Consider the following 26,134-nt stretch of genomic DNA (forward strand, 5'->3'; position numbering starts at 1 on the left):
ATTTTGTCAGCAAGCAGCTAATAATAGGTGGCTAAGTTCCTTCAGTTTCTGTAAAGTGCGCCTATCATGGCTTTAAAAAAAGAAGTTTTAGTCTCTGGAAAACAATTTAGTAAAATAAAAAGTGGTTATCATTTATAAGGAAAATTGTTTGACTTTTGCTGTGCAACAGTGGAAGGTGCTGCTGACTCTCCTGAGGGCCAAGAAGCCTTAGAGAGAGAGGGATCTGGATAGAGAGGATCACTGGGCAATCACCATGAAGATGGCAAGTCAAATGCCAGATTCTGCACCTGGGATAGAGAAATGCCAGACACAAGTCTACAACAGGAGAGGGGCAGCTCTGGGGTTGCAGAGAGGGCTCTGAGGGTGCTGGTTGGCAGCAGGCTCTGTGGCAGCCAGCAGTGTGCCCTGGCAGCCAGGAGGGCAGCAAACCCCATCTGGGTGCAGCAAACGCCATCCTGATGCAGCAAACCCCACCCTGAGTGCACCAACCTCGGCACTCTATGTGTCCCTCTGTGTCCAGCGTTAGGGCAGGGCTCCCCCTCGAGTGCTGGGTGCAGCTCTGGGCTCCACCATTTCAGAACCATGGGAAGGTCCTCAAAGGTGTCTGGAGAAGGGCAAGACAGCTGGTGGAAGGACTGGACACCATGGCTGTGAGCAGCTGCTAAGGGCTTAGGGTTTGTCTAGTCTGGAGGAAAGCAGGCTGGGGGGCAACCTCCTTGCTCTCTGCAGCTTCCTGAGGAGGGGAAGTGGAGAGGGAGGTGCTGATCTCTTCTCCCTGGGATCCAGTGACAGAATGTGTGGGAATGGATCAAAGCTGCACCAGGGAAGGTTCAGACTCACCATTAGGAAGCATTTCTTTATAGAGAGGGTGGTCAAGCCCGATGATGCCCTGAGCCTATCAATGTGTAAGGGGCATTTGGACAGAGCCTGTTTAAGAGCCTGCTTTACCTTTGGGTCAGCCCTGAAGTGAAGCAGCTGGGCTAAATGATTCTTGTACATCCCTTACAACTAGACTCTTCAATTACAATAAACTTCTTTTCATGAGCACGTAAATGTTGCCTAACAATTGACATTGTCACACCTCCACTGTAATCGATGTTTCTCTTAAAGAGACTGAAAGCTTTAGTCGGTCTCCTCCTTAAGGACAGCAGGACCCTGTCAGCATCATTAAGCAAACAGGCTGTCCCATGGAGCGCGAGCAGGACTCATTCCTCCGCCGTTTTCCTTAAGGTAAACAGGGGTAAATTACTGAAAAGTACTGCCTAGGGAACATGGTCCCAGAAATCGACTCATTTGGATGTGGGGGCAGAATCCTTGTGCGGGCACCACGTTCCGCTCCGGACCGTGCTTACCCGCCCGCCGAAGGAGAGCCCACCCGGAGGAGCAGCGGGCCGGGCTCCGGTCAGACGCATCTCCCCACACTTCCACACTCCTTAAGTTTCAACTGAAAACACGCAGGCTGGGAGAGCAGAGGATACGGCAGGGGCTGTCGCCCGTGCCTCGACAAACTCACCCCGGTCGTCTCGCCACGGCCCCACCGCCGGCTGCCGGCGGATGCGAAGCCCGGGGGCGGTGCGAGCCCTCCCAGCGCCCGCCCGCCCCCTGCCCTTTGCCCTCGCCGGTGTCCCAGCGCTTCCTGTTCCCAACCACGTGGGCAGCGGGATGGCGGGCGGCGTGGCGGGCGAGGTGCAGTGCCTCAGCTACACGGGATGCAACTTCCTGCGGCAGCGCCTGGTGCTGGCCACGCTCAGCGGGCGCCCGCTGAAGATCCGCAAGATCCGTGCCAAGGAGGAGGATCCCGGCCTCCGCGGTGAGCGGCGGCACCGGCGGCCGCGGGGCAGGAGGTCGAGGGGCGGCGGAGCTCCGGCGCCAGCTGTGCCCGGGACCTGCTGCCGGGCAGGGGCAGACCCCCACTGGGAGCTGGGGCAGCCGGGCTCCATCTGGGCGGGCCCCACCGAGGAGAAGTCCCGGTGTCTTGCCGTGGATGCGCTCTCCTCTGAGCGCCCCGCACACCGGTCTCGGGTGTAGCTGTCACACGTGGATCGCGGGGCTTAGGGAGGAGGAGGAGAAGGGGGCCGGAGCAGGGAGGCTGTCACACACCCGCCGGCTCCTGCCATCAGCCTCCCTCGCTGCCCGGCGGGGCGGAATGGGGAACGGGGCAGTACCAGCCGCGTCCCGCCGGTTCGGCTCGGCTCGGCTCGGCTCGGCAGCCCTGCCTTCCGCGGGGTCACTTCTTCAGAGCGGGCCGTCCGGGGCCGGTGCGAGCGGCCGGGGCTGGTGCTGCCCTGCCGAGCCGCCCCGGTGGGACGGGGCTGGCGCTGCCCGGCCGCCCCTCCCGCCCCGCGGGGCAGCGCGTTCGCTCCGCGCCTGGCGGAGGCGGTGTGGGAGCGGCCAGGCCGGGCTCCGACCGGCTCGCTGGTGCGCGGGAGCCTCTCCACAGCCCCGGAGCTGGTTCTCGTTCCCGTGACGGTGGGGATCTTCGCAGTCGGGGTGGCAGAATTAATTCCCTGTCTCTTGGGCCGTCGTTGCCGCGTGCCCGTGCCCAAGCGCCGTGTGCTCCCTGTGCTGGTGGGAGCTCATGTTCGTGCAGTTCTAATCGGCAAGTTTTATGCTTTGATTTTTGTCAGGGTTTGCCGAAACGGGAAAGGTGAAAGACTTGAAATAATTTATTCTGCATATTTGTTTAAGGGAAATTATTTTAGGGAGTACCATTCTCGTACAAAGCCTTTGGCATCCCAGGATGAATTCCATCAGAACTGAAATAAGAAAACAATAGGACAGAGTTTGAGGAAGGAACATTATTGTGGTGCTCAGTTATTTTTTAGGCAAGGGCCCCCTGTTATAAAGTTCAGAACAGGGGTAGATGCTTCTCTGCCTCCTGAAGAGCCTTGGGCATGTAGCTAAAAATTCTACTCAAAAAATGCCAAAGCATTCTTGTGTGCTTGACTTAACATTTACCATGATCCAAAGTATTTATTATCACTGTGGAGCATTTGGTGGCGGTGAAGTTTGTAGCTATTGCCATGTTTTTTTAAAGAGTGTTTGAATATACTTTTTTTAAGTATGGGTTCAAGTGTAAACTATGGCTGTAACAGAAAAATAATCACAATAAATCCTGATTTGTATTGATAATTCAACATGCAGCTATTTTTTTCCTTTTCATGACTGGAACTTTTGTAAACTCTGCTACTGGTGTTCTCCAAGAGTGAAATGTGTGCTCACAAGGATGCACTCTTGCACTGGAAGACGCCCCAGTGCTTATAAATATAAACTTTGATATAAACTTTGTAAGCATATAAGCTGCCTTAGTTTAGAAAGAGAACAGAACCAGTATTGTGTGACTGAGACATAAATCATGTTATGCAGATATTGACAAACTGTAAATCCTGCAGGTAGCTTAAATGTCTGTTACATCCTAGAGTCACATGTAAAAAGAAAAAACCTGATTACTGTGTAAGAAGTAACATAGGATTATTGCTTAATAAGGGACTTCAGCAGCCTACAAACAATTGTGCAGATGCTGTTGGCTCTTAAAACTAGCTGGGTTTTGAATTCTGCATATATTCACCTATCTTCTTGATACTGAGCCTGTACCATATTGGGATACTAGAATACTAGCATATTCTTCCTGGGATGGCTTTTTTCAGGTGTTTTTGCTTTGGTTTTGCTTGTTTGGTTTGTTTTTTGGAGTTTTTGTTTGTTTTGCTTTGTGTTATTTCCTTTTTGGTTATGGTTGGTTGGTGCTTTTGGTTTTATTTTGGGTTAAATCTGCTTGTCCTTTTCATTGTCTCTGGGTGAGAGTCCACACAATTGAGAGAAACTGAGGAATCATTTCCACTTGAACTGTAGTGAACACAGTAAGCAAGAAAAGAGGCAGTGGGATGACTTGTGGTTCTCGAGCCCTAAGTATGTCCAAAACTGGTTTGGAAATGGAAAATTTTAGAGTCTGCAAGCAACTAATTCTGTTTGTGGAACAGATCAGCAGCAGCAGCACTTCACATCTAAATATCCCCTTCTTTTAAGCTAACACTTTCACAGAGAATAATATGAAGCTGTTATTAGTTTGTCAGGCTTCAGTATATGGGATCCTGTTTGCTATGATTTGTCTGTTCTGCTTTGTACTGAGCAAAATGTAAATTGCCAAAAGTTTTGTCCTGGACAAGAGCAATCCCTTAAGCCACTGTGGTCAGAAATGTCCACTTTTATTATGTGCTGTGTGCCAGGGAGAAGAGTGTGACTAGTCTAGCTGCCGCATCTGAGGGCATCTCGGTTGATCTGAGACGCCTGTAAGTGTGGAGGCTCACATTAACATCTCTGTTTTTACAGAGAATTGCCTTTTCACATGTGGTGGCATTATACCACAACTTGAAGAGTGAGAGTAGCCTTACTGTCATGGAAAGCAGGAAAGGGTAAAAGTACAAGTAAGATGTTGAACTTCTAAGAAACTTTACAATTCTGTCTGTGCTCTACTCCTCAGATTTTGAAGCAAGTTTTATTCGCCTGATTGACAAAGTGACCAATGGCTCACGGATTGAAATAAACCAAACAGGTGAGATCTGTTTTTTTTCTGCTTGGTCTCCAGGATTTATCAATTTTTGCAGTAGAATGGAAGTCTTGTCTTGATAGAGGTAGGTGTTCAGATAAGATTGACTGAGCAGATCAGAAGTAACAAAGTTGGCAAGTTTTGCAGTAATTGATCACATGCAAGAAGGTCAGTGCTCCACCATAACGCAGGGAGCTAAGGAAGCTCTATTGCCCAAGAACTAAAATTAGTATTTTGTTAGGTATGCAGGATTTCACAGTGCACAAAGGTTCCTCTGCACCAGAATCAATTTTTGTAGAAGAAAAAGAAGATTTACCCTCTACAGAGGCAAACTGCTTAGCCAGACTGCTTGCTTATTCATGCTTAGAAATGAGTTTGATTAGGGTGAAAAGCATTCCATGTGATAACCTCACCCGGTCTGAGTTTTTCCTTTTTTTTTTTTTTTTTTAAGGATTCTAATGATCTTTTGTTGGTAAGTAAGGCAAATGAATTAGCATTCAATATGCCAAGACTCCAATGACTCGTAATAGACTGAAGGTTTAGCTTCTGTGGAAAATAATAATTGCTTGTATTAGCATTTTGGAGATTGCTAAGAGATCCTTGGTTTTAGTTGGAGGGGAAAAGAGGAAAATGGTGTGCAGGACAGAGACCCACTCATGTGCTGACCCATTTATTAGCTGCAGACATGTAAATAGTGTGCTGGAAGTGCTTTAGCCTTTCATATAGTTTTCTGCCTCCAATTTGCCTCATATGTTGTTGCAAAGTATTTTTATGCTGTTTTAATGGCCAGTGTTTTACAGTGCTCTCGTTTTGGTTTGCTCCCCTGGCCTCTTCCCCAGGTACTACCTTGTATTATCAGCCTGGTCTTCTGTACGGGGGCTCATTGGAACATGACTGCAGCCCCAGCCGTGGTATTGGCTACTACTTGGAAAGTCTGCTCTGCTTGGCACCTTTCATGAAGCATCCCTTGAGGATTGTCTTGAGGGGAGTAACAAATGATCAGGTAGATCCTTCGGTAAGTAATAAAGTTTAAGTATCAGAGAAGGATATTTTTCCCCCTAAAATAACAAGATTGGGAAGAAGTGTCTAAAACGTGTTGAATTTTTAGCACTCCTCACATCCAGAAGTATCCAGTATCTATTGTTGCTGCATTAACAAACTCTCTGAGTTAAAGAACCACCTGCTAAACTAGAGTGTATCATACTCTAAACTTCAGTTTTTAATCCCCCTGGCTGAACTGATGTTCAGTTCTGTACAGCTTCCATCTTCCCCCCTGCAAACTCCTTTTAAATGCATTGTGAGGCCCTGACACAGGTTTGGTTCTCCTCTTCTCTTAGAATTTCAATGGATTATTTCTCTTGCCCCATACTTGTATTTACTTTATAAAGAAGAAGGTGTCTTCAAAATATGAGTGCAAAAAGGAAGAAATCTGTCTCTTCTGTTCGATTCTGGACACAGTCATACCACTGCTGCTGTCAAGCCTTCTTTCTATTAGAAACAGGAGTCACATGATGATTAGGCAATTACAGTAGCAAAAGAATGTAATAACTTTCTGGTTCTTCAGAAACATGCCAGAAGGTGTGGTAGGTCAAATGGCTATGAAATGCTTGCCTTGCTTTCTATTATTGATATGTAGTCCTTTGTTTTGTACCAGTGTTGTTACAGAAATGAGCTGTGGGAGATGTGATGAGAATGCTGAAGTAATGATTAATGAGCATGCTCTTTATTTATTTTTCTCCAAAAACACCAAACATAGACTTCTGCTTTTAGAGAACAGCATTACTCTTTACTTTTTGAATGGTGATTAGACCTTGCCTGTTTTCCTCTGAGTAAATTAAGGACACATTGTAATATGAAAATTTAACCAGTTTAAATGAATACAAATACCTGTGAAGTATAACTACAGATACTACATGAGCCCCTGCTCGAATTTATGACTTTTCAGCTGTGTTTTTCTGGTAATTTAAAAAACTCACTCTCTCACCTGTGGCTCTGTGAGACATCCCCATGAGTCAAGGGATGATCAAAGTGGGTTGTACACAGCACTATAAGAAAAAAAGAGGGAGTATTTTTTGCTACCCTTTCAGTCATTGTGATTAAAAGCACTTCTTGTACTTCTTGTAAGTAGTAAGAATCAAAGAAGTCCTTTTTTTGTTCAGTACTTAATCACAATGGAGAAATTCCTGCATAATCTGGAGATGAAGAGTAGTGCAATGTTCATATTGCTTTCAGGTAAATTCAGACACTCATCTAAGCAATGGAGTCTTGATTCTGGGAATTATCTCCTTTTGGGCATGAGTCACATGGGCCTGAGATTAAACTATTTTAGTTCAAATGGGTGCAAGAATTAAGGCCATTCTGTGCTTGAAGGGTGCTTGCACTTGCCAAAACTTAGACAAGTGGGTTGGCATACATCAGCTGACTCCCAAGCTCTGTATGCTGAATGTAAATCAAATGCATGCAAAGAGTTACATCTTAAGTTCATTGTTCTATAGCAGACACTATGTTTTAGTTCTTAGTGACAACACAGTAACAGATTCAGTTACTGTGACTCAGCTCATACTTGCTAACTGTAAAGTGATTGTAACAGAATACCAGTTCCTAAAATTGGTTTAACCCTGGCTTATGTCTGTTTAACTTGCCTGAGTAAACATTAATCCTGGTGCACACCAATAAGGTACTTAAAGCACTTTTACAAGTTGTTTGGTATAACATATGTCTCTGCTGGTTTCTGAGACTAAAAGCACAATTTTAAGTGTTACCCTAATTTATTTGTATGCTTAAGTAAATGGAAACTTGGTTTTAAATTGATTTTGGTTTTTATTTTTCAGTAGACAGAGCGTGTATATAAACTCAGTGAAAAATTATTACCTGTGCTTGCCCAAAAAGAAGTGCTTGAGTTTGTTTATCTATCTGTATGCTTTTCTGCTTTCCAAAGGTGGAAAGGCAAACCAGTGTGACTACAGTCTGGAAGTTTAGGTGTTTTACCTGCTGATCTTCATGTAGCAACCTCTCTACTTCAGCTTAGTGGGTTGTATTGGATTTGCATGGCTGGATTTTGTGAGCTGAGATGCTACAGAAGTGGCTTCTTTAAGAAGTTGACAAAACTTTCCCCTTAATCTGACAGAGGCCATGTCATCTGGCCAAGTCTGAGCCCATCAGTGATGGTGGTAGCACTGCTGGGGTAGCAGCTTTAAGGGGGAAGTGCTGGGGGGTGGAACAGTGGAATAAACCGGAGCTGGAGAGAGGAGTGAGAATATGTGAGAGAAGCAGCCCTGCAGAGAGCAGGGACAGTGAAAAATGGGAGGTGTTCCATGCACTGGAGCAGAGACTCCCCTGTAGCCCATAATGAAGACAATGGTGAGGCAACTGTCCTCCAGCAACCCACAAATGTCAACAGCAGAGTGTATGTCCACTTACAGCCAGTGTGACCTTTCTCTCATGATGGCAGTAAACAGGTAGGCTGACCCACTGGGTTTTGTGAAATCTGCTCTTCAGCACCAAGATCTTTGCTTTTGCACAACCTTTTACACAGAAGTATTTTGGATGTGATTGCTATGTGGTTGGAGGTTGCTTTTCACCAGAGATCACCTTGTCAGGTGTGTGCAAGGGAATCTCTTGTGGATCTCCTGCTGTGAGGAGAGTAGAAGAGAGTCAGGTGAAAGGAGGAATTTCTAAAGGACATCTTGTAGAAGGAAAGACTTTAGCTGAGTTCAGTGAGGCACAGGTCAGGCTGCGTTCCTGGAGTGTAAGAGCATGTGTTTACTGTGGTGTTTGTTTACATACATTAATAGCCCTCCAATAGGCTGCAATGAAAGCTCTTTGACAACTGGCATCACTCCTAAAGTGTATCGTGGCCAGTGAACATGCACGTGTTCCAAGTGGGACTGTGCTGACATTATTAATAATATTATCCATATTATTTGATACATTGTTAGACACTGGAACAAGTCAGCCTGAGAAGTTCTGGATACCACAACCCTGGCAATGTTCAAAGCCAGGTTGGACAGGGACTTGTTCTAGTGGGAGGTGTCCCTGCCTATGGCAGTGGTAGGTGGAACTAGATGGTCTTTAAGGTCTCTTCCAACCCCAAAACATTCTATGATTCTATGATAATACTGTGCAGTATTATTACTGTGTGAGTGATACATCCTAAATGGATGAAAGGAATGCTGCTTTGCTCTCACTTGTCAGGAAGAGCTAAGCCTTTGGAATACCAGCCTGGACTGTTCATTGACAGCCTACACTTGCAATGTGTTTTCTTGTGCTGTTGCTGGTGAGATCTGGCCCTGGGTAGCTTGTGGGACCAACCATGTGAGACTGGGTTGAGGCAGTTTAAAGTTTCTCTGTGTAGTGATTATGTATGCAAAGTGTACCCTTTGTAAAGTGCCTTTTTGAAGGGGATGGAGGTGGCACGCAAATGATGGCTCCTATTTTCTTTTTCTTCTCTATGTGTTGTTATTCTGACATTTAGATATAGCTGCAGTAATCTGTTTTAGAGTAATCATTCTTGATCTTAGTGTTTCCAGATGTTGAAGGTTTTTTACAGCTATGGCATGGGGCTTTGAGTTCAAATGACTGACATGAGGCTAGTATATTAAAATTTAGCTTAGGAGCAGTAATCTTCAATCTTAATCAGAATTCAATAGTTGTCTGTAGAAAACAAGACATTTTTCCTACTGAGTTTTCTTCCCAGGGTTCTTTCTTCCCTGTTAAACTCTGTTTTTTCCCTTCCCCTTCTAGGCCCTTTTTTGCAAAACATAACACTGTATGTTAGGTAGGGCTCAGTGATATGTGCAATGCCAATGGATATAGAGGCCAACTGGTGCTTTTCCGTTTCTCAGGTATCCATGTGCTGCAGGATCTCAATCTGGGTGAGGGTTTTTTGTGTGGGGGTTTTTTTTGTCTTTGTTGGGTTGTTTTTTTTTTGTGGGGTTTTTGGGGTTTTTTTGGGTTTTTTGGTTGGTTGGTTTGGTGGTTTTTTTGGTTTTTTTTTGGTTGGGTTTTTTAATATATCTTTGCACTGGATAAGGGATTCTTAAAATTACTTTTCTACCTTTTTCTTAGCTACTGTAGATTTCTTTAAAGGGAAGTGATAAGTGATTTGCATTTACACAACTTCGCGAATAAGCAATATTTATGTGACTTAGAATGTTGTCATTTTTGGTGAGGTATACCATTAGTTGGTATGATGCATCTGTTTCGGTGCAACTTGGTGTTGTGCTGTCTGTTCTGGAAATAGAATAACTGCCCTCCAAGGGGAGCTAAGGGATGGGGTTTATGGCTGAGAGTAGGCAGAAGGATAGAAAAATGGGTTTACAGCTCAGTTCAGCTGCTGTTTTTTGATTTTCATTGAACTGCTTCTCATCCTGCCCAACTCCCTGCTTGTTTGTGAGGCAGAACAGCCTTTTCCCATTCTTCAAATACTGCTGATTGCCTCCTCTGTTTAGGCAGCAAAATTGGAACAGTCAGTCTTACTATTTGTCTGTCTGGTACCTCTTAAGTATTATGCCTGGAATTTTTCTGAGGACTGAAAACTACAACAAGTCTTGAAGTTTTTTGAGTTCTTAACCTACACAGTAAAGTTTTTATTTTTTACTGGTATGTTTTGTTTTATGAGAAGGAGGAAGAAATGTTGTGTAATTTTCATTTGAACCAGATCAGCTTGCTGAGACTTCTGCCAGTGGTATTCACATGCTTATGCACATGCATGTTAGTAACTGCCAGTGGTATTCACGTGCTTGTGCACATGCATGTTAATAAAGGCTTTGCTCCAAAAGTCAAATTTGTACAGTTAATGAATACTACTGAAGGGCCAAAGCGAGGTAGCCTGGCTTTAAAAAACTGTAAACTTTGTAAGTTAAAAGAAGTTAAGCATTGGCTTGTAGTTTTGTTTGTTTTAACACAGACATTCAAATATTGATACTAAAACCAACAGCAAATACCTTTCTGTAAGAAACGAGATATGTTGTCCAGCAGGATTTGAAAATGAGAACTACAACACACACTCATAGCTCCTCAGGTACCACTAACAGAATGTTCACAGATTTGTAGGTGAGGTACTGCAATTTTGTCAGTGGCTTGCACTCTTTTCAAAGCAGAGAAAATGAAATTCAGGAATTATGAATTTTGGCTGAAGGCGTGGGAAAGAGAGTGTTTTTTATCTGCCTTCTCAAATACTGTCTACCTCATGACTGTTTCCTTCATCTGTGTTTATCTTCTCTTTGGTCGTGCCGTCCTGATCCTGTCTCTCCACAGCTATTTGTCTTGGGTAACTCCTTGTGCTGTTGCACTGCTAAATAATTTATATCACATTTGGCAACACTACTGAAGTTTCAGAAAGGGAAGAAGAGGGCAGTCCCTGTAGTCTTAGGAATTAGAAAGAGCAATGACAAGGATTATTCTGTTCAGACCTGGACCTGGTGAGCACCTGGCTTCAAAGGGAGTACACTGATGATGTGTTACCCACTTCAGATTCTTTTAAGTGCTTCGGCAGGAGCTACCTATAAGCTTCTGTTTCTTAGAAACAGGTAAAAAGAAGTTGTTGATAGAATGATCTTTCTGCCAAATACTGCAGCTATATCTTGCAGTGATGATTGAAAAAAGTGCAGTGGTTCTTGCATTAATTTGTTTAGCTATAGGAGTTTTTTAGTAATGACGGAAGAATATTATTTTCTCAATAACATAGAAATGTTCAGAGAAATGTTTCACTGTTCAGAGAAATAAGTAAGCTGTTTTACATAATGACATTCAAAATCAGGCTGAGGAGGAAAGCCAGAATAGGAAATTCTATCTGCCAGTAATTTGTTCTAGGACATTTTTTTTAGTAATGATGTAGCTCTCTGTGCTGCATTCCCATGTTTTCCCATAAAATACTTCTATGAAGAAGACTTGTCTCTGTTAGTGATTTTTTAAATTACTGACTAACCTTACTTCAAATAGAGAGTCTTTTCTTAAAATTCTGTGTTCCACATAGGTTGATGTCCTTAAGGCAACAGCTCTACCCCTTCTGAGGAAGTTTGGAATTGATGGTGAAAGTCTGGAAATCAAGGTAAGACAGTTTGTTCCTTTATTTTCAAGCATGTGTTGAAATTATGCTCTTGCAGTACTTCATGGGCCCATGTGCTTGCTTTGGGTTTCTGTCTCTAACAGATAATTTGTTCTGGCTACGAACCACACAGTGATAGAGAGGGTAAGGAGAAAGTAGTGATTTTCCTTAGTCTGCAAAGAAGACTGAGAAACCCTTTTGCTTTTTGTTGCTTATCAGTTCATTTATTATCTTTTTATTTCTACTTGTTCATTCTGCCTCATGCTTGGGGCTAAGAATTAAAAATGGTATCTTTAACCTTTTTCACCTGTAGGAGAGCTGAATCTGTGTTTGGGTAGTTTGTTGTGATGAACTCTCTGTGTGTGGAGACACAAGGTTTGATTCTATTTCAGAAGGTTGATTTATTATGTTATATATTATATTAAAATATTACATTAAAACTATACTAAAAGAATAGAGGAACAGAAAGATCAGAAGGCTACAAAGAACAAGAATAGAATAGAATGATAACAAAATCCTGTGACTGCTCACAGCCTTGGTACAGGTGGCTGTGATTGGTCATCAATTGAAAACAATCCACATGAACCAATGGAAGATGCACCTGTTGCATTCCACAGCAGCAGATAGATATTGTTTACATTTCTTTCCTGAGGCTCCCAGCTCCTCAGGAGGGGAAAAATCCTAGCAAAGGATTTTTAATAAAATATCATAACTACAGTAGTTGAGGTTTGTTTCTAGTTCGGAAAACAGAGGAAAGCCATTTTTCATGAAGACTACAGTCTTCAGAGGCCCAATAAATCTGGATACAAAACAACATTTGGGTTTCTTTTAGGCGGGAGAAATGAGTGAAGGGTCTGGCTGCACAACTGGGGTCTGCTGGTGCCTTGCTCTGCGAAGGCTCACCCCCACCCTGCCCACAGCCCAAGTGCCCTTGTCATTGTCTTGGCACTGCCAGCCTCTGCTCCTGTCACCCTGCAGCAGGGCTGGCCTTCAGCTCACCACAGCCCTGCCCTGCCTGGCTCTGGGCCTCTCTACCCAGACCCACTCACTGGCCCATGTCCCAGCTCCATCCTTGCCTTGGAATGGTGGGACTGGCTCAGGCCAGACAGACCTGTTAGTGGGAATGAGTTCATTTTAGTCTCTCACATACAGAAGTCATCCAGTCCAAATCTTAAGTGAATGTTCCATATGGGAATCAAAGCCACGACCTTGGCATTATCAGCACCATGCTGTAATCAGCTCAGCTCAAATCAAATATTCTAGTCTCCTTAGCAGCGAGGTGCAATCTGCTACTAGAGACAAGTCTTAAGCCAAGGTTGTTTTGGTAAAGATGTTTTTGTTTGGTTTTGCACTGTTTTCTATTGAGAAGCCATGCTTTACTTTACTTGAGAGGAACGAAAAAATCAATGCCTGCTTTTAGTTTTGATGCAAAATCTATTTCTGCTTTTAGGATGTGGTTTTCTTGCCTGTGTTCACATAATGCCCCTACTTAAAACATTTTATTCTATGAGAAATAAAAGTGTAATTTTGGGGGGTGTAGGTACATTCTTTGCACTATTTACTAACCTGCTTTTTTTCCTCCATTATTTGTTCTAGATCAACCGAAGAGGAATGCCTCCCAAAGGGGGTGGAGAGATACTGTTTTCTTGCCCAGTGAGAAAGGTCTTGCAGCCTGTTCAGTTCACAGACCCTGGAAAAATCAAGCGCATCAGAGGAACTGCGTATCCTTTTTGTTTGTCTGTTTTTCTACTTTTAAATTGGTTTGTTTATTAAAAAAAAAATCCCCTAACTTGGAAACCACGTTCTGAGCACAGAACACAGGCCAACATTACACAGAGGGGTCATACAACTAGATTTCAGAACTGTGTCCCAAAACTCCTGTTTTCAAAACATTGCTATTCAAAAAGCATCTGTAAACCATTGAATAAATTCAAAGCTGAACAGCACTATTTAAAATTCAATAGCAAGAAAAAGTTAAAATTCCTTCCATCACATAATGTAGGAGGCTTAGAGAAATCTTACTTTGTGTGTAAATTCAGTAGTGACCAATGTAGTTTAGTTGTGCATTGAATAGTTGACATCTTGGTGGTTACTAGTTTAGCAGAAGTTAGATGGGGTGATAGTTTAGCATGATAAATCTTAGTTCAGTTTACATCTTGCAGCACACTAAGCTTTTTGGTGTGGTTTGAAAGAAGGTTCCTTGGCTCTTCACCTTTGGTAGAACCAGTGCAGGTGGAAGTGGAGGAGGTTTTATTCCATATGGAGATAAGGGCACAAAATACTCTTGTGAACTCCATACTTTTTCAAACAGCTGCAAATCTAGCCAATGTTTTGGATTGTTTATTTCTTTTTGACATTATTTTTCTCTTGTGGCTTTTGTATGGTATCTGTCATGAATCTGCTGTCATTGTAGAAAGAAGGTAGAAATCCCTTACATGAAACTGTCTTAAGCGGTGGCCTACATGTAGTTTAATTTGTGTTTGAGAGCCCAAACATGATTTGGCATTGATTACTCAAAAGGAAAGCAGGAACGAGGTCATGTTTTCTGCCAGAAGTGTAGATTTGCAGTCTGTTTCTTCTTTTACTTTATGTCATACCATCACAACTGTGTGTATAAACTGGATGTTTTCACTGCCTTGTCCAATTGCGGCATTTAGATAAGTGCAGTAGTGCCAAGCAAGAGCAGTTTTACTGGGTATATGTGCTGTAGAACAGAAAGGAGGCAGCTCATTGTGCTTTTGGTGGTAGTTGCTGTGGTATATTGGTGGAGAAGGTAATTTTGTTATGCCTCCATTCTGCTCTGTAGTAAGTAGTTGTTTCTGTGTGGAGGAGGAAGCAATGATCATGACTTTACTGCCATTGTTCTAAATTGACACTAATATGCAGCACCATTTTGGACCACTTTGACTGATGTATCTGATCTAATTCTGAACTTCTACCTTGCTGTAGGCTTTCCTGGGCCTTTTCTCAGGGGTATAGGTTTGCCTTTAAGCATCGTGAGAGACAGACTCATTTTAGTTTAGCTATTAAGTGGTCCTTCAAGGCAATAGAATACAAAACATCTGAAAGGATAAGCCCATATGTCTTTTTTATGTGTACTTTTATTCCTCCAAGATTCATCTGAGTAAATCTTCCTCACAGCTGTGGAGATCATATTACAGCAGCCTTTTATATAATCCAAAATACTGAGTGCATCAACTGTGCAGAGCAGTTTATTTTTTAATGATTTTGCCTTAAGATCCTAAAGTTTTGGGTTTGCCTACTCCATAAGAAATGCTATAGAAATTTGCAGAAAAGAAAATTTCTCCCTGCCAGCTGGGAGTTTTGAGAGTGTGTTTCTCTGCATTGCTGTGTGAATGTATGTGCAGATGGGTAGAGTGTGAGTCTGCATTATAGTTGGGCTGGAATTTAAAGCATAATGTGCTTTGTACATTTGAAGATCTTTTGGGACTTTCTCTGAAGCAGCACCTGAGTACAAGATCAGAAAGGCTGTTCATCTCTTAGGTACTGTTAAGAGGTGGGTTGGGGTGGGTGGTAAGGTGGTAGGTTCTTCTTTACTGGAACTTTCAGATGCTGAGTGACTAGAAAACTAGTGAATTTGATAGCCTCAGAACATTGCAAAATGGTTGGAGATGGCGAATATATTTTTCTTAGAGCTTTTTAATTAACTTTTTTTTTTTTGTTGGAACATTTGTCTTTAATTTCTTATTCATCTTCCCAATTTCTCCCTGACAGAAACAGAAAGGCAGATTTTTTTTTGCTGCAAATTCACAGAAACTTCACTCAGGATCATGTTTTGATAAACCATGAAGAACAGAGCATGTGGGACTTCCTCCATCATAAGAAAGTAGAAGATGACATAACAGCAATTTAAATTTGATGAAGGGCATTTTCAAGATAGATGTTTACTTAGTTGTAATCTGTTCTTCAGCACATGTTCTGTGTACTTCAAGGTACATCAATGAAAAGACTAGAAAACATTTACATGCATATGGTTCTCTAGGTGCAGGAACATGGACAAAAGCCCATGAATAGATGTATAAAACACATGTTTTCTGAAATAATGCACTGGGACCTCTTCACTTTGTCATTCTCTGCTTTCAATTTTTTCTTGTGATCACAATGGATTTCTTAGCTCAGAAATGTAGATACTCTGTCCGAGTGTCACCACAGATGGCAAACAGAATGGTGGAATCTGCAAGGGGCATCCTGAATAAATTCCTCCCAGACATCTATATCTACACAGACCATATGAAGGGGGTCAGCTCTGGAAAGTGAGTATCCAGAATTTACAGGAAACAGACGTGTTATTCTGCATTTGTTTATTTGCTGGGGTGTCCTGATCTAATTTTACTGAGCTTTAGATCACAATCTTCTATTTTGTTGATTTGAAATAAATATTTCTCACAAAGAAAGAATGGGTGATTCACTAGATACATTTGTTTTCCTAGATACTTACACAGGGATAGAAGTGTGTTTTCTTAAACAAGGAATGCAATACATCATTATTGCCACTAAAGGCAATTTGAGTCCCCTTCATCTTTAAATCTGTTGCTTTGAAGAGAGATTAAGATCAAGGTGTCATGATATGTTCAGGAAACCAAGATTCAAAGTTGACTGTACACCTTCTGTTGGAAATAGTAATATTAAGGATGGGACCGAGGTGTTTTGAGGAAGTGTTAAAGCAGTATGAGTTGTCTTCTGCTGAATGGCTGAAGGAGTGTCCTCTCACTAGCGAGGACTGGAAAATTAATTTATTGTACTTCCACAGATTTTGATTTGTGACAGAACACAGAAGTGGTGGATCTATTGTGACAATTTTGCTGGTATCTGTCATCTCTGTTTTCTTCTTCCTTGAGGTTGAAAGATTCTGGATAACTCATTTGATAGTTTTCTGTCTGTATGCTCAAATGCAGGCATGCATATTTTCTTTCAATATTTCTGCTTTTTGAAATATTTCATTAAAATTTGTTAGATTAAAAAGTTTATGAACGTAGAAATTGTTGAAGAAATTTTTGGTATCTTTTGTCTTTTCCAATCCTTCATCATATTTAATATGCCAGGATTGTAACTTTAATGGCTCCAAGCTGTTTACAGGATCAGAATTGCAAAAATGTTTCTGGGAGCTGTATAGTTTTGGGGTCTCAATTCTGTTTTTCATCTGCTTATGAAATTTAAAAAGTCAAATTATTTGGGGCAGCAACATTATTTTTACTACATGCAGCTCATGCAGAGGGATAAACAATAGCATGGGAAGAGGAACTGAATCACTTTCAACCTGGCTGGCTGGGTTTCTGATGCTACTGTGGCAATCATCTTAAATATTAATCCACTGTGATAGCAGTATCCTTGATACTAAGTAATTAGTCTAATTTTGCTAAATATTGTGGCTTCCAGGGGAAAGAGCTGAAGCCTTAAAGAAGGGTAGTTCTGGTTTTGAATGTCGCAGAGAATAAACACCAGATACCTTTGAAATGTTTATCAAACACAAATTAAATAAATGTAAAAGGTACCCTCCTCTATTAAAAAAAGCCCCAAGCATTTCTGAGGTTTGTATGGCTCTTTATTTTCTTTTTCATTTTTCTGTTTAAAGAGTTTGGCCCAGGAAAAGCCAACATAGAGGGTTTTGTGGCTACTGGTACTGGGTTTGACTTTTAATTTGTTAATTTTCTTTTTCCAGCATCAATCTGTTGTATCAAACAGGATGTTTGTCATCCTATGGGAGGGGCTGTTTATGACTTGAAGTTTTTGACTCATTACTCCAGTTTTGTCCTTCAATCAAATGCACTTTTCCACTTTCTTTCAGATCACCAGGTTTTGGCATGTGCCTTACTGCAGAAACCATCAATGGCACTATTCTCAGTGCCGAGCTAGCCTCAAACCCTCAGGGCCAGGGAGCAGCTATACTTCCTGAGGAACTGGGCCAGAATTGTGCTAAGCTGCTGCTTGAGGAGGTCTACAGAGTAAGTGGCCAATATGTTTTGTATATGTGTGTATAGATGTAAGGGAAGTGGCACCCTCAGACAGGTGCAAATTCAAGCAGAGAAATTGTCTGATGCTGCCAGTGTCGTTTTCATCCAGGTCAAGAGTGGTTTTGCGTGGCTCCTTTAACAGTGTAATGAGTTACTGGGGCATGCTGTTTCCAATGTCTGATATGTATTATGAATCATGGGAGTGGCTGTTCACTGTTGCTTTCTGTCTTCAACAGAATTCAATTAGCTTCATTCACATGGGCTGTTACTCTTCTAAATAGTATGAATGGGTAACATAGTCCATGCTTCTAAACTAGTGGTTGGAATTGGACATTATGAGTGAAAGAACATAGGAGAGACAGAAGGGGAAAAAAGCCTTGCAAGGCTCCATGTTGACCACTTTGTAATGATGATGACGAAGTCAACTGTGCTGAGAATTATTGGTTGAATGAAGAATTGTCTTAATGGGTTGTTGGAAGGGAGCTGGATTGATGTTTACTTAGGAATCCTAAGTGCATCACAGTTTTCTTCAGCATAGATATTTTTCTTTATTAAAATGATTTTCATTTGTGGCAAGAATTTCAGTGGATAAGCAGCTTTCAGTGCTACAAATTATTTGGCAAATAGCACCCTGATGAGTTTCCAATTTAATAAAGAACCTTCCAGCTGCCTTGATTTGTATCTCCACAAATGTTTAAATAACTACGTTTTAGCATTGATAAAACATGTTTGGCCTTTAGGAGGCAGTCATGTACAAATTTTGCTCATTATTTAAAAAAACAAGTAGTTGCTCTGAACTGTTAACAAGCTATGTGACTTCACAAATTGTTAAAACTGCCATTATTGAGATTCTATGTTAGGGAATGCAGTTAAATGTAAAAAAGCCCCTCAACTTCATAAATCACATCCATACCTGTGTTAGATTTTTCATCTGTGCCCATTTTATTTTTCTCTTTCCCTGTTGCAAATCTTTTATCTGTTTGAATTACTAGTTGGCCACGTTTTTCAGTCTTCCATTAATATTTTGGCTATGTTTATTCAGCAGATAAACTATGTTGCTAAAGGACTTTTCTAGCCCAGGCTTCTTGTGTCACAGAAATACCACCACCAAAATGTATTTCATGGGTTGCTGGGTACAATCTAGGCCCTTTGTATTTGAAAGTCCGGCCTGTGTCAAGAATGTAGTCACAGCTAGTGATGGAAACATCTGTCTGTTTCTGCAATTACATACTGTCATGTAGTTATTTTGTTTCAGGTGTGAACTGCAAAAATCTTTCAGTAATTTGTTTGTGTACATGTTGGAAAACATCTTCTGGTAGTCATGTGTCTAGAGACATCAAAAATCAAGTTTCCACATACTTTTATCAGCAACAATAGGGGTTTTTTCCCCTTTGGAAACCATTTAGCACTTGGTAGATTAAAACTAGTGAGGCAATTTGTCCAGATGTTATGTTTTGCACAGAGTCAGATGTCAGAGAACTTACGAAGGAAGAGGGCTGGAAAGGCCTAAAGCAAGTAACTTTCTGCTTTAGTGTGTGGCAGCCATTTAAATATGATGAGTCAAATTCTGCAAAGGATAGTGAGAATCTTAAGACAACAGGAAAAAAAGTTTGAGGAGGAATCAGGGTCAGACAAGTCTTTGAATCATAAAGTAATAGGCTATCAGGTTTCAGTGTTTTTGAAGATCAGAATCTGAGTGAGGTTGTTAGCTGTGGCTTGCTATGGTACTGCTGGTGCTGCTAGAAGACTCCTTTACGTGTGGGTGACTTCTGTCCAAGAGTGACTGAAAAATGCTGAGCAGTGTACAGACTATTTGTCCTTCACTGTAGCAGCTCACTGTGGAAAAGTTAGAATTTGGTAGCATTTTTGGCTCTTTGTGCTACTTTTTCACTGCAGTGCTTAGTCATTATTTAGTGAATTCCCCTCTCCCTCCATCATGGGCAATATGATGGGGTTTGTTATGTAGTTTTTGAAATACAGACGAATTTATGTGTGACACATGTGGTCCTGCAGTGCTAGCCTGAATTTTGAAAGGTAAGGTTTCTTTTTAATTTTCTTTCCTTTGTATTTTTGGGGGTTAGTTTGTTTTTTGTTTTGGGATGGGCTTTTTTAGGGTGTTTGGTTTTTGGACATTTATTTTTTGTTTGGGGTGCTTTTTCATTTGTTTGGTCTTTTTTGGGTTTTTTGTTGGTCAGTTTGATTTAGTGTTGGATGCAGAGGGGATATAAAAACATGTTGCAAAGTGCACAGTGTTTGTTTAGGTTACTGCACTAGTTTTTTATGTTTGTTTGCCTAGGTAAGATGTTTAGTGAAACTAAAAATCTGAAAAAGCAAGAATAGATTGCTCTGAACGGGCAATCTTTAAGTCTCACATATTTTTACACCACCTACTTGTTGAATACAGGGCTCAAGGAAGAATTTATTTTCCTGTTTTTAGATCTTCTCTTTATGGGATTTTTCCACTATCTGTGTTTTTACCAGTAGGTACTATGCTGTGGGAGCCAGGGCGGGCTGACCAGACAAGGAGAGCACCCTGAGAGCACTGGAGACAATTCTCTGTAAAAGGGCTTTAGGTGTTGGGATCACCCACAAATCTGCTGGAGTTGCAGTTACTGTTGAAAGGGGTCCAGGGACATTTTGTAAAGTGCTTGCCATTGTGTAAAGTTTACCACCTAGGAAATCTAAGGATTTGAGTCTTGCTAGAAGTCCTTTTACTAAGCCTTCAAAAATATATTAGTTAGGTTGCATGATTCTTGGAATCAGCAGAGTTTTTAAATGCACATTTGTTGATGGAAAGATGTCAGAGCTAATAGACTAATAAGTGGCACAGTGCCTTAATTGCAGTGGCTCTGCAAGAGGGGGTAATGGAGTGACTGACTAGCATTGTCATTACAAATCCATATGCAGTTCTTTCTGAAGCTTAATTGTAGAAGGCTAGTAAGGATTTTAACTCTTGCCTTTGAAAGACATTGTTTATGGGAGCTTTATGTAGAGAGTAATTGGCAGAATGGAAGGTCTGGAAGAACTGGAAAAGGATTTAATTTTTATATTCTTTGTAATCATGAAAAATAGGGGAGTACCTATTTAAGGCTGAATTCTTTAATGAAGAAAGGCTGAGTTGCTAGGGGACCTTGAAAGGGCAGGAGGGCTAAAGCTGTTTGTTTTATTGAAATAGAGCAAAAATGAGTGAAGGATTTCATTAATGGCTTAATTCTCAAGATGGTCTTACTTCAGTGTGGTAAGGCTTTGCTCCATTCTTCTGGGAAAAAACCCAAACCCCAAAAACCAAAATACAAACCCTCTGCAATAATTTGATACCCTTTGTATAATAGATTATTGAGTCCTGCAAATATGTACCACACAGGTAAGGGAGGAAATTGTGTGTGTCCCAAAATATAGCTAACACTCAATCAAAGCTGGGCTCAAGCTCAGAAGAAAAAACCTTTTCGAGACACTGTTGTCCAATACGCTGAGTTGTGATATTTGTATGTACATGTCAGCTGTAGTATTTGTACAACATTTAAAAATGGATGGGATTTTAAGGGACCTGTGTATACTATCACAACTAGCTGGATCTGGCTCTGTAGTCAGTGTAAACAATAATGGCTAAGCTGCCATAGACTGAATTAATACAGTCTAGAAGCTGCATTCTGCATTGGTAATGAGCACCAGTTATTTTGGAACAAACGTACCTTGGCTCTGACTTTGCCCATTCCATTTCTTTTGGGAGGGTTGTTTCTAATTTTTGACTCTTGAGTAAGTGGCAGGTGGATTGATAGAAAAAAAACCTGACCTCCTTGGGAACGTTAAGTCCTTTACTTGGCAGAAGTTACTGGTCAGTCATTAGATTACAAGCAATCACTTAATGTCACTGTCTGGGAACTGTCTTTATAGGAATGGTGTTGCAAATGAGTGGTTTAGATCACTTAAATTGCTGGCAAAAGTATTGTCAAAAGGAAGTTTTTTTATAAATTTGTTGACATGTTGCAAAGTTTGATGGCAAGGTTCACTATTACTTATTACATAGATGAATCACGCCAAGAAAAATTGGTTAGTGTGATTCTACAATGATTTATGCAGAGAACGGCAATGCAAAGAGGGTAAGGATGGAAAAGGATAAAGCTGCAAAAGGGGTAAGGGAGGTCCTCCTTTTGGGTCACAAAAGTGTATCCCTTGCAAAATGTAGCTTCCGACTTGATCAACAATTTGTCTCAAGAACATAGCAGCATTTAATCATTGACTATTGGAATGCTGACATAATCAAATACTTCTGTAAACTGCATGTGCACCAGTGCACACAGTATGGGGAACAAACAAGATGAGCTAAAAACCTGCATGCAGTCACAGGGCTTTGATCTTATTGCGGTGACAGAGACATGGTGGGCTAGTTCATGTGTCTGGAATGTTGGCATGAAGGGCTACGCCCTGTTCAGGAGAGACAACCCTGACAGTATCGAGCTCTGTATTGGTGAGGATGATGAGCTTATGGGTCAGGATAAAAGGGCAGACTAGTAAGGGTGTTTGCTGTTGTGGGTGTTTGCTGCCTGATCAGGAGGAGAAAGTGAACGAGGCCATCTACAGGCAGCATGAAGCATCCTCAAAGTCACAGGCCCTGGTTCTTTTGGGGGACTTTAGCTCCCCTGACATCTGCTGCAGAGCCAGCACAGTGAAACACAAACAGCCCAGGTGGTTCCTGGAAAGCATGGGTGACAATTTCCTGACATAGGTAGTGGAGGATCCCCCAGGCAATGGTGTGCTGCTCAAGTGATGCTAACAAACAGGGAAGGCGTTGCTTGTCTACCTGGACATCAGCAAGGCTTTCAACACTGTCTCTCACAACATCCTCACAAGCAAACTCAGGAAGTGTGGATTAGGTGAGTGGACAGGGAGGTGGGTTAAGAACCAGCTGAATGGGAGATCCCAGGGGGTTGTAATCAGTAGAGTAGGGTCTGGCTGGAGGCCCCAAGGTTCAGTACTGATCCAGCATTGTTTAACTTGTTTATCAATAACTTGAACAAATGCACAAATGTCTTCTCAGTGAGTTCACTCACGACATAAAGCTGGGAGCAGTGGCCAATACCCCAGAGGGCCATGCAGCTCTTCAGAGGGCCTCAACAGTGTAGAGAGATGGGCAGAGAAGAGCTCCTGAAAACTCAGCAAAGGTGAATGCTGGGTCCTGCATGTGGGGAAAAATAATCCTGGGCACTTGCAGAGGCTGGGAACTGAGCCACTGGGGAATAGGTCTCTGTATCCTGGGGGACAACATGGTGTTGGACAGCATGCTGTCCAGGAGCCAGCAGTGTGTCCTGGTGGCCAAGAAGGCCAATGATACCCTGGGGTGCCTTAGGAAGAGCACTGACAGCAGGTTGAAGGAGTTGATCCTGCCCCTCTACTCAGCCCTGGTGAGGCTACATATGGGAATGCTGTGTTCAGTTCTCAGGATGAGAGAGACATGGTGTTCATGGAGCAGTCTAGAGGAGGTGACAAAGATGATTAAAGCACTGGAGCATCTCTCTTACGAAGAAAGGTCAAGCGAGCTGCACCTGTTTGGTGTTGAAAAGAGGTGACTGAGTGGAGACCTTATTGATACATCTGAAGGGAGGGTGCCAGAAAGATGGTTCCAAGCTCTTTTTGGTGGTGCCAAGCATTAGGGCAAGAGCCAACAGACAAAAACCGATGCGCAGGAAGTTCCACCTAGATAAGAGGAAGATATTTTTACATATCCTTTACAGTGCAGGTGATTGCACTCTGGAACAGGTTGCCCAGAGAGGCTGTGGAGTCTCACACACTGGAGATACTCAGGAACAGTCTGGATGCAATCCTGTGCCATGTACTCTCGGGCGATCCTGCTTGAGCAGGGAGGTTGGTCCAGCTGACCTGCTGTGATCCCTTCCAATCTTAACCATTCTTTGATTCTGTGATTAACACTTACAAAATGATTCAGTAAGATTTTCTATAAGCTCAGTAGCAACTTAGTTGAAAAATTAGGAGATGGCAACATTCATACTACGCTTGCTGTAGTATATTTAAATCAATTCATACATGCACACACATAGACATAAAGATGTATATAAAAAGGTTAAAAATTCCCCTCATGTTTAGTAAAATATGTCAGATGGCTTTGTACCTGACATATAACTTGAAGAGTTAAGCTTTGAGCGTTGAGTGTATCAGTGCAGACCCTGTCAACAACTTTTGGTGGTTGTTCTCCAAGTACTGAAGACTTGAGGGTTGTTGAGCTTCAAGAGGTGTACCACTTCGGGGGAGGTGCTGGTGCAGCCTTCTGTAGCCTTGGAGAAGTCAAAGACCCTCACTTAGTACTGCTGCCAGTAGGGTTGTGAGATGCTTGGCTTTAGGCTTCTGTCATTCTCCGTTCTGGCTGCAGTCTGGGTCAGTTGTTACTGGAATTTTCGTCAAAAGGTGCAGTAACAATAGTATTGTTCCACCTGGGCTACGATGTAGACAAAAATAATGTTCCAAGATTGTCCATTAGAAAACAGTGGTTTGTTAGGCAGAACTTCCTAGGAGCAGACTGTTTCTGATAAGCTAAAAAGGAGCTTAACTGCCCAGGAGGCATTAATCAAGGTCAATGTCTAATAAGAATTCCTGAGGAGATGGTAGAGTGGCACAAGGGAACACTGCCACAAATGCACAGCAGTACTGGGGATGACTGACTCACTGCAGCAAGGAAACTTATGTAAGCAGTTAGGACATGATGGATGCATTGTGGTTTGATTTATTTCTTAGGACATGGTTGTCTCCATGCTGATTGAAGCTTTTGTATAAATTGGGTTATAAAAGTAGATACCTTACAATGTTTTCAGCTGTAGAGAAACAAAACAAGCTCAGAAAATGTGAAGTTTTCATCCAAGTAAGAAGGAGCATTTTGAATTACTAATCAGACTACAACTACACAAAGTCTAGTGTCAGGAATACTTCTTACCAAACTCTTATCTGCCTTGGTATGTGTTTCTCCTTGGCAAATACAGCTGGTGAGATCTGTGGCTTTAGATTGCACCAGCAAATTCTGCAAGTCCCCTGTTCACTCAAGATAAAGTAAAATTTTTATCAGTCCTGTAGGCGGCATTAAGTTGAATATATGAGCTTCATTTTGGTTATGGCAAGTTTGCGCAGTTAAGAGGGCAAGTACTGCTGTAAGAGCATGTTTTAGGAGTTGGGTCATGGTAGTGAATGTAACAGAGCTACTTACTTTGCTGTGCTGTAGTTCGTTGCATGTAATGCACAGACTTTTTTTCAGAAGAATGGATCTGCAGCTTGTCACACAGAAGCAAGGCCATCTTGAAAATTAAGTCTTCGGTATCCCCCCTTGGAAAGGCTCTCCCTTTCTGCCTCTCACTGAGTAAATGTGCTGCAGTTGTCACGTTGGCTGATTCTCTTAATCTGTGTAGTCCAAAATATATTTTCTCCCTTGCCTTCTTGGATAGTGTTATATCTTGAAATTATGATAGGTTACCTTCCTTGTCAACAAAGGTAACTGTCAGTTTACCTCATTAGAGAATTTGGTTTTAAAAAGGTAAGTCTCTCCAGAGAAACTATTCAGAGGACTTAGCATTAGGCCTGATGCAGCAGAAAACTGTTCAGATAGATTTCATATGGCTAGTCTCTACAGCAGCCTTGACTGAACGTATCCCTTTAAATTTATATTCCAGCTTTGTAAACAATTCTTATTTCTAATTCTAGCCTTCCAGTTCTAATTAATGTATGCGTCATAGTAAACACCTTTCACATACAGAACTATTTACCTTGCATATGACTTACTACAGTCAAATATGTAAAAGAGTTTGTGTGGTTCTCCTTAATTTTATGTGTGGCTCTTTCACTTAGCAATAAAAAAAGTCTTCTATTTTAATTATGGAGGGGGAATGTTTTACAAGTGTAAACTCGCAAAAGTTGGCAGCAAGGGTTTTTGTGGATAAGTGCTAAATAACTTCTAACTTGCTGTTTTGCATCTGCTAACACTGAACTATTTGTGCAAATGTAACTGTTATCATAAAGTGCTGGAATTCCTGGATCTTCAGATGCATGCGAACTAGAACCAATACCTTTTTTCAATTTACTGCAAAGAAATTCTTCAGTGTTTACATTCTGAGGTGTTAAAACAGATTAGGAGGAATATTTAATGTGACCTTCCTACGGGTTTTGTTTTAGTTCTGTTCTTCTCCCAGCCTGCCATGTGAAATTAATTTGTCATTGTTTAAAAAATCTAGATTTTTATCTTCTTGGCCCTTAAAAATTGGGAGTGGTATTTCACCCTTTTAAGTGTATCTTTTGCCTTTGTTACTCTCCTCCCATCCCAGTTTCTGGTTTGTACAGAGATTAATTATGAAAACATTTTGGTTTGCAGGGAGGCTGTGTGGATTCAACAAATCAGAGCCTTGCTCTGCTCCTTATGACCCTTGGACAGCGGGACGTTTCCAAAGTCCTGTTGGGACCTCTGTCTCCATACACGTAAGTTGTTTTGTTCAGTTCAGTTAGACAGTCTTGTTTTAATTCACTAGTTTCATTGCACAGCTATTTTTATGTATGGAAGACTTTGCCTGTGGTAACAAA

At 41.8% G+C, this 26,134-nt stretch overlaps 1 protein-coding gene across 2 annotated transcripts in view; it reads left to right on the forward strand.

Annotated features, from left to right (window-relative positions):
• The first annotated feature begins 1,539 nt into the window (after positions 1-1,539).
• The window catches only part of RCL1 (RNA terminal phosphate cyclase like 1), a 30,520-nt gene continuing 5,925 nt past the window's right edge, over positions 1,540-26,134 (forward strand). The window contains exons 1-8 of one of the 2 annotated variants that reach the window (XM_041486185.1): positions 1,540-1,810; positions 4,478-4,549; positions 5,383-5,558; positions 11,520-11,594; positions 13,188-13,312; positions 15,740-15,865; positions 17,398-17,554; positions 25,929-26,032. In XM_041486185.1, coding sequence (XP_041342119.1) covers positions 1,555-1,810; positions 4,478-4,549; positions 5,383-5,558; positions 11,520-11,594; positions 13,188-13,312; positions 15,740-15,865; positions 17,398-17,554; positions 25,929-26,032 — 1,091 coding nt within the window. In that variant the 5' untranslated portion in view covers positions 1,540-1,554. Of the gene's footprint in view, positions 1,811-4,477; positions 4,550-5,382; positions 5,559-10,920; positions 11,074-11,519; positions 11,595-13,187; positions 13,313-15,739; positions 15,866-17,397; positions 17,555-25,928; positions 26,033-26,134 lie in introns of those variants that run through there. The other variant, XM_041486187.1, reaches the window with a different exon arrangement.

This window comes from Pyrgilauda ruficollis, unplaced genomic scaffold (genome assembly GCF_017590135.1).
Source record: "Pyrgilauda ruficollis isolate IOZ18807 unplaced genomic scaffold, ASM1759013v1 scaffold74, whole genome shotgun sequence".
Taxonomy (NCBI): Eukaryota; Metazoa; Chordata; class Aves; order Passeriformes; family Passeridae; genus Pyrgilauda; species Pyrgilauda ruficollis.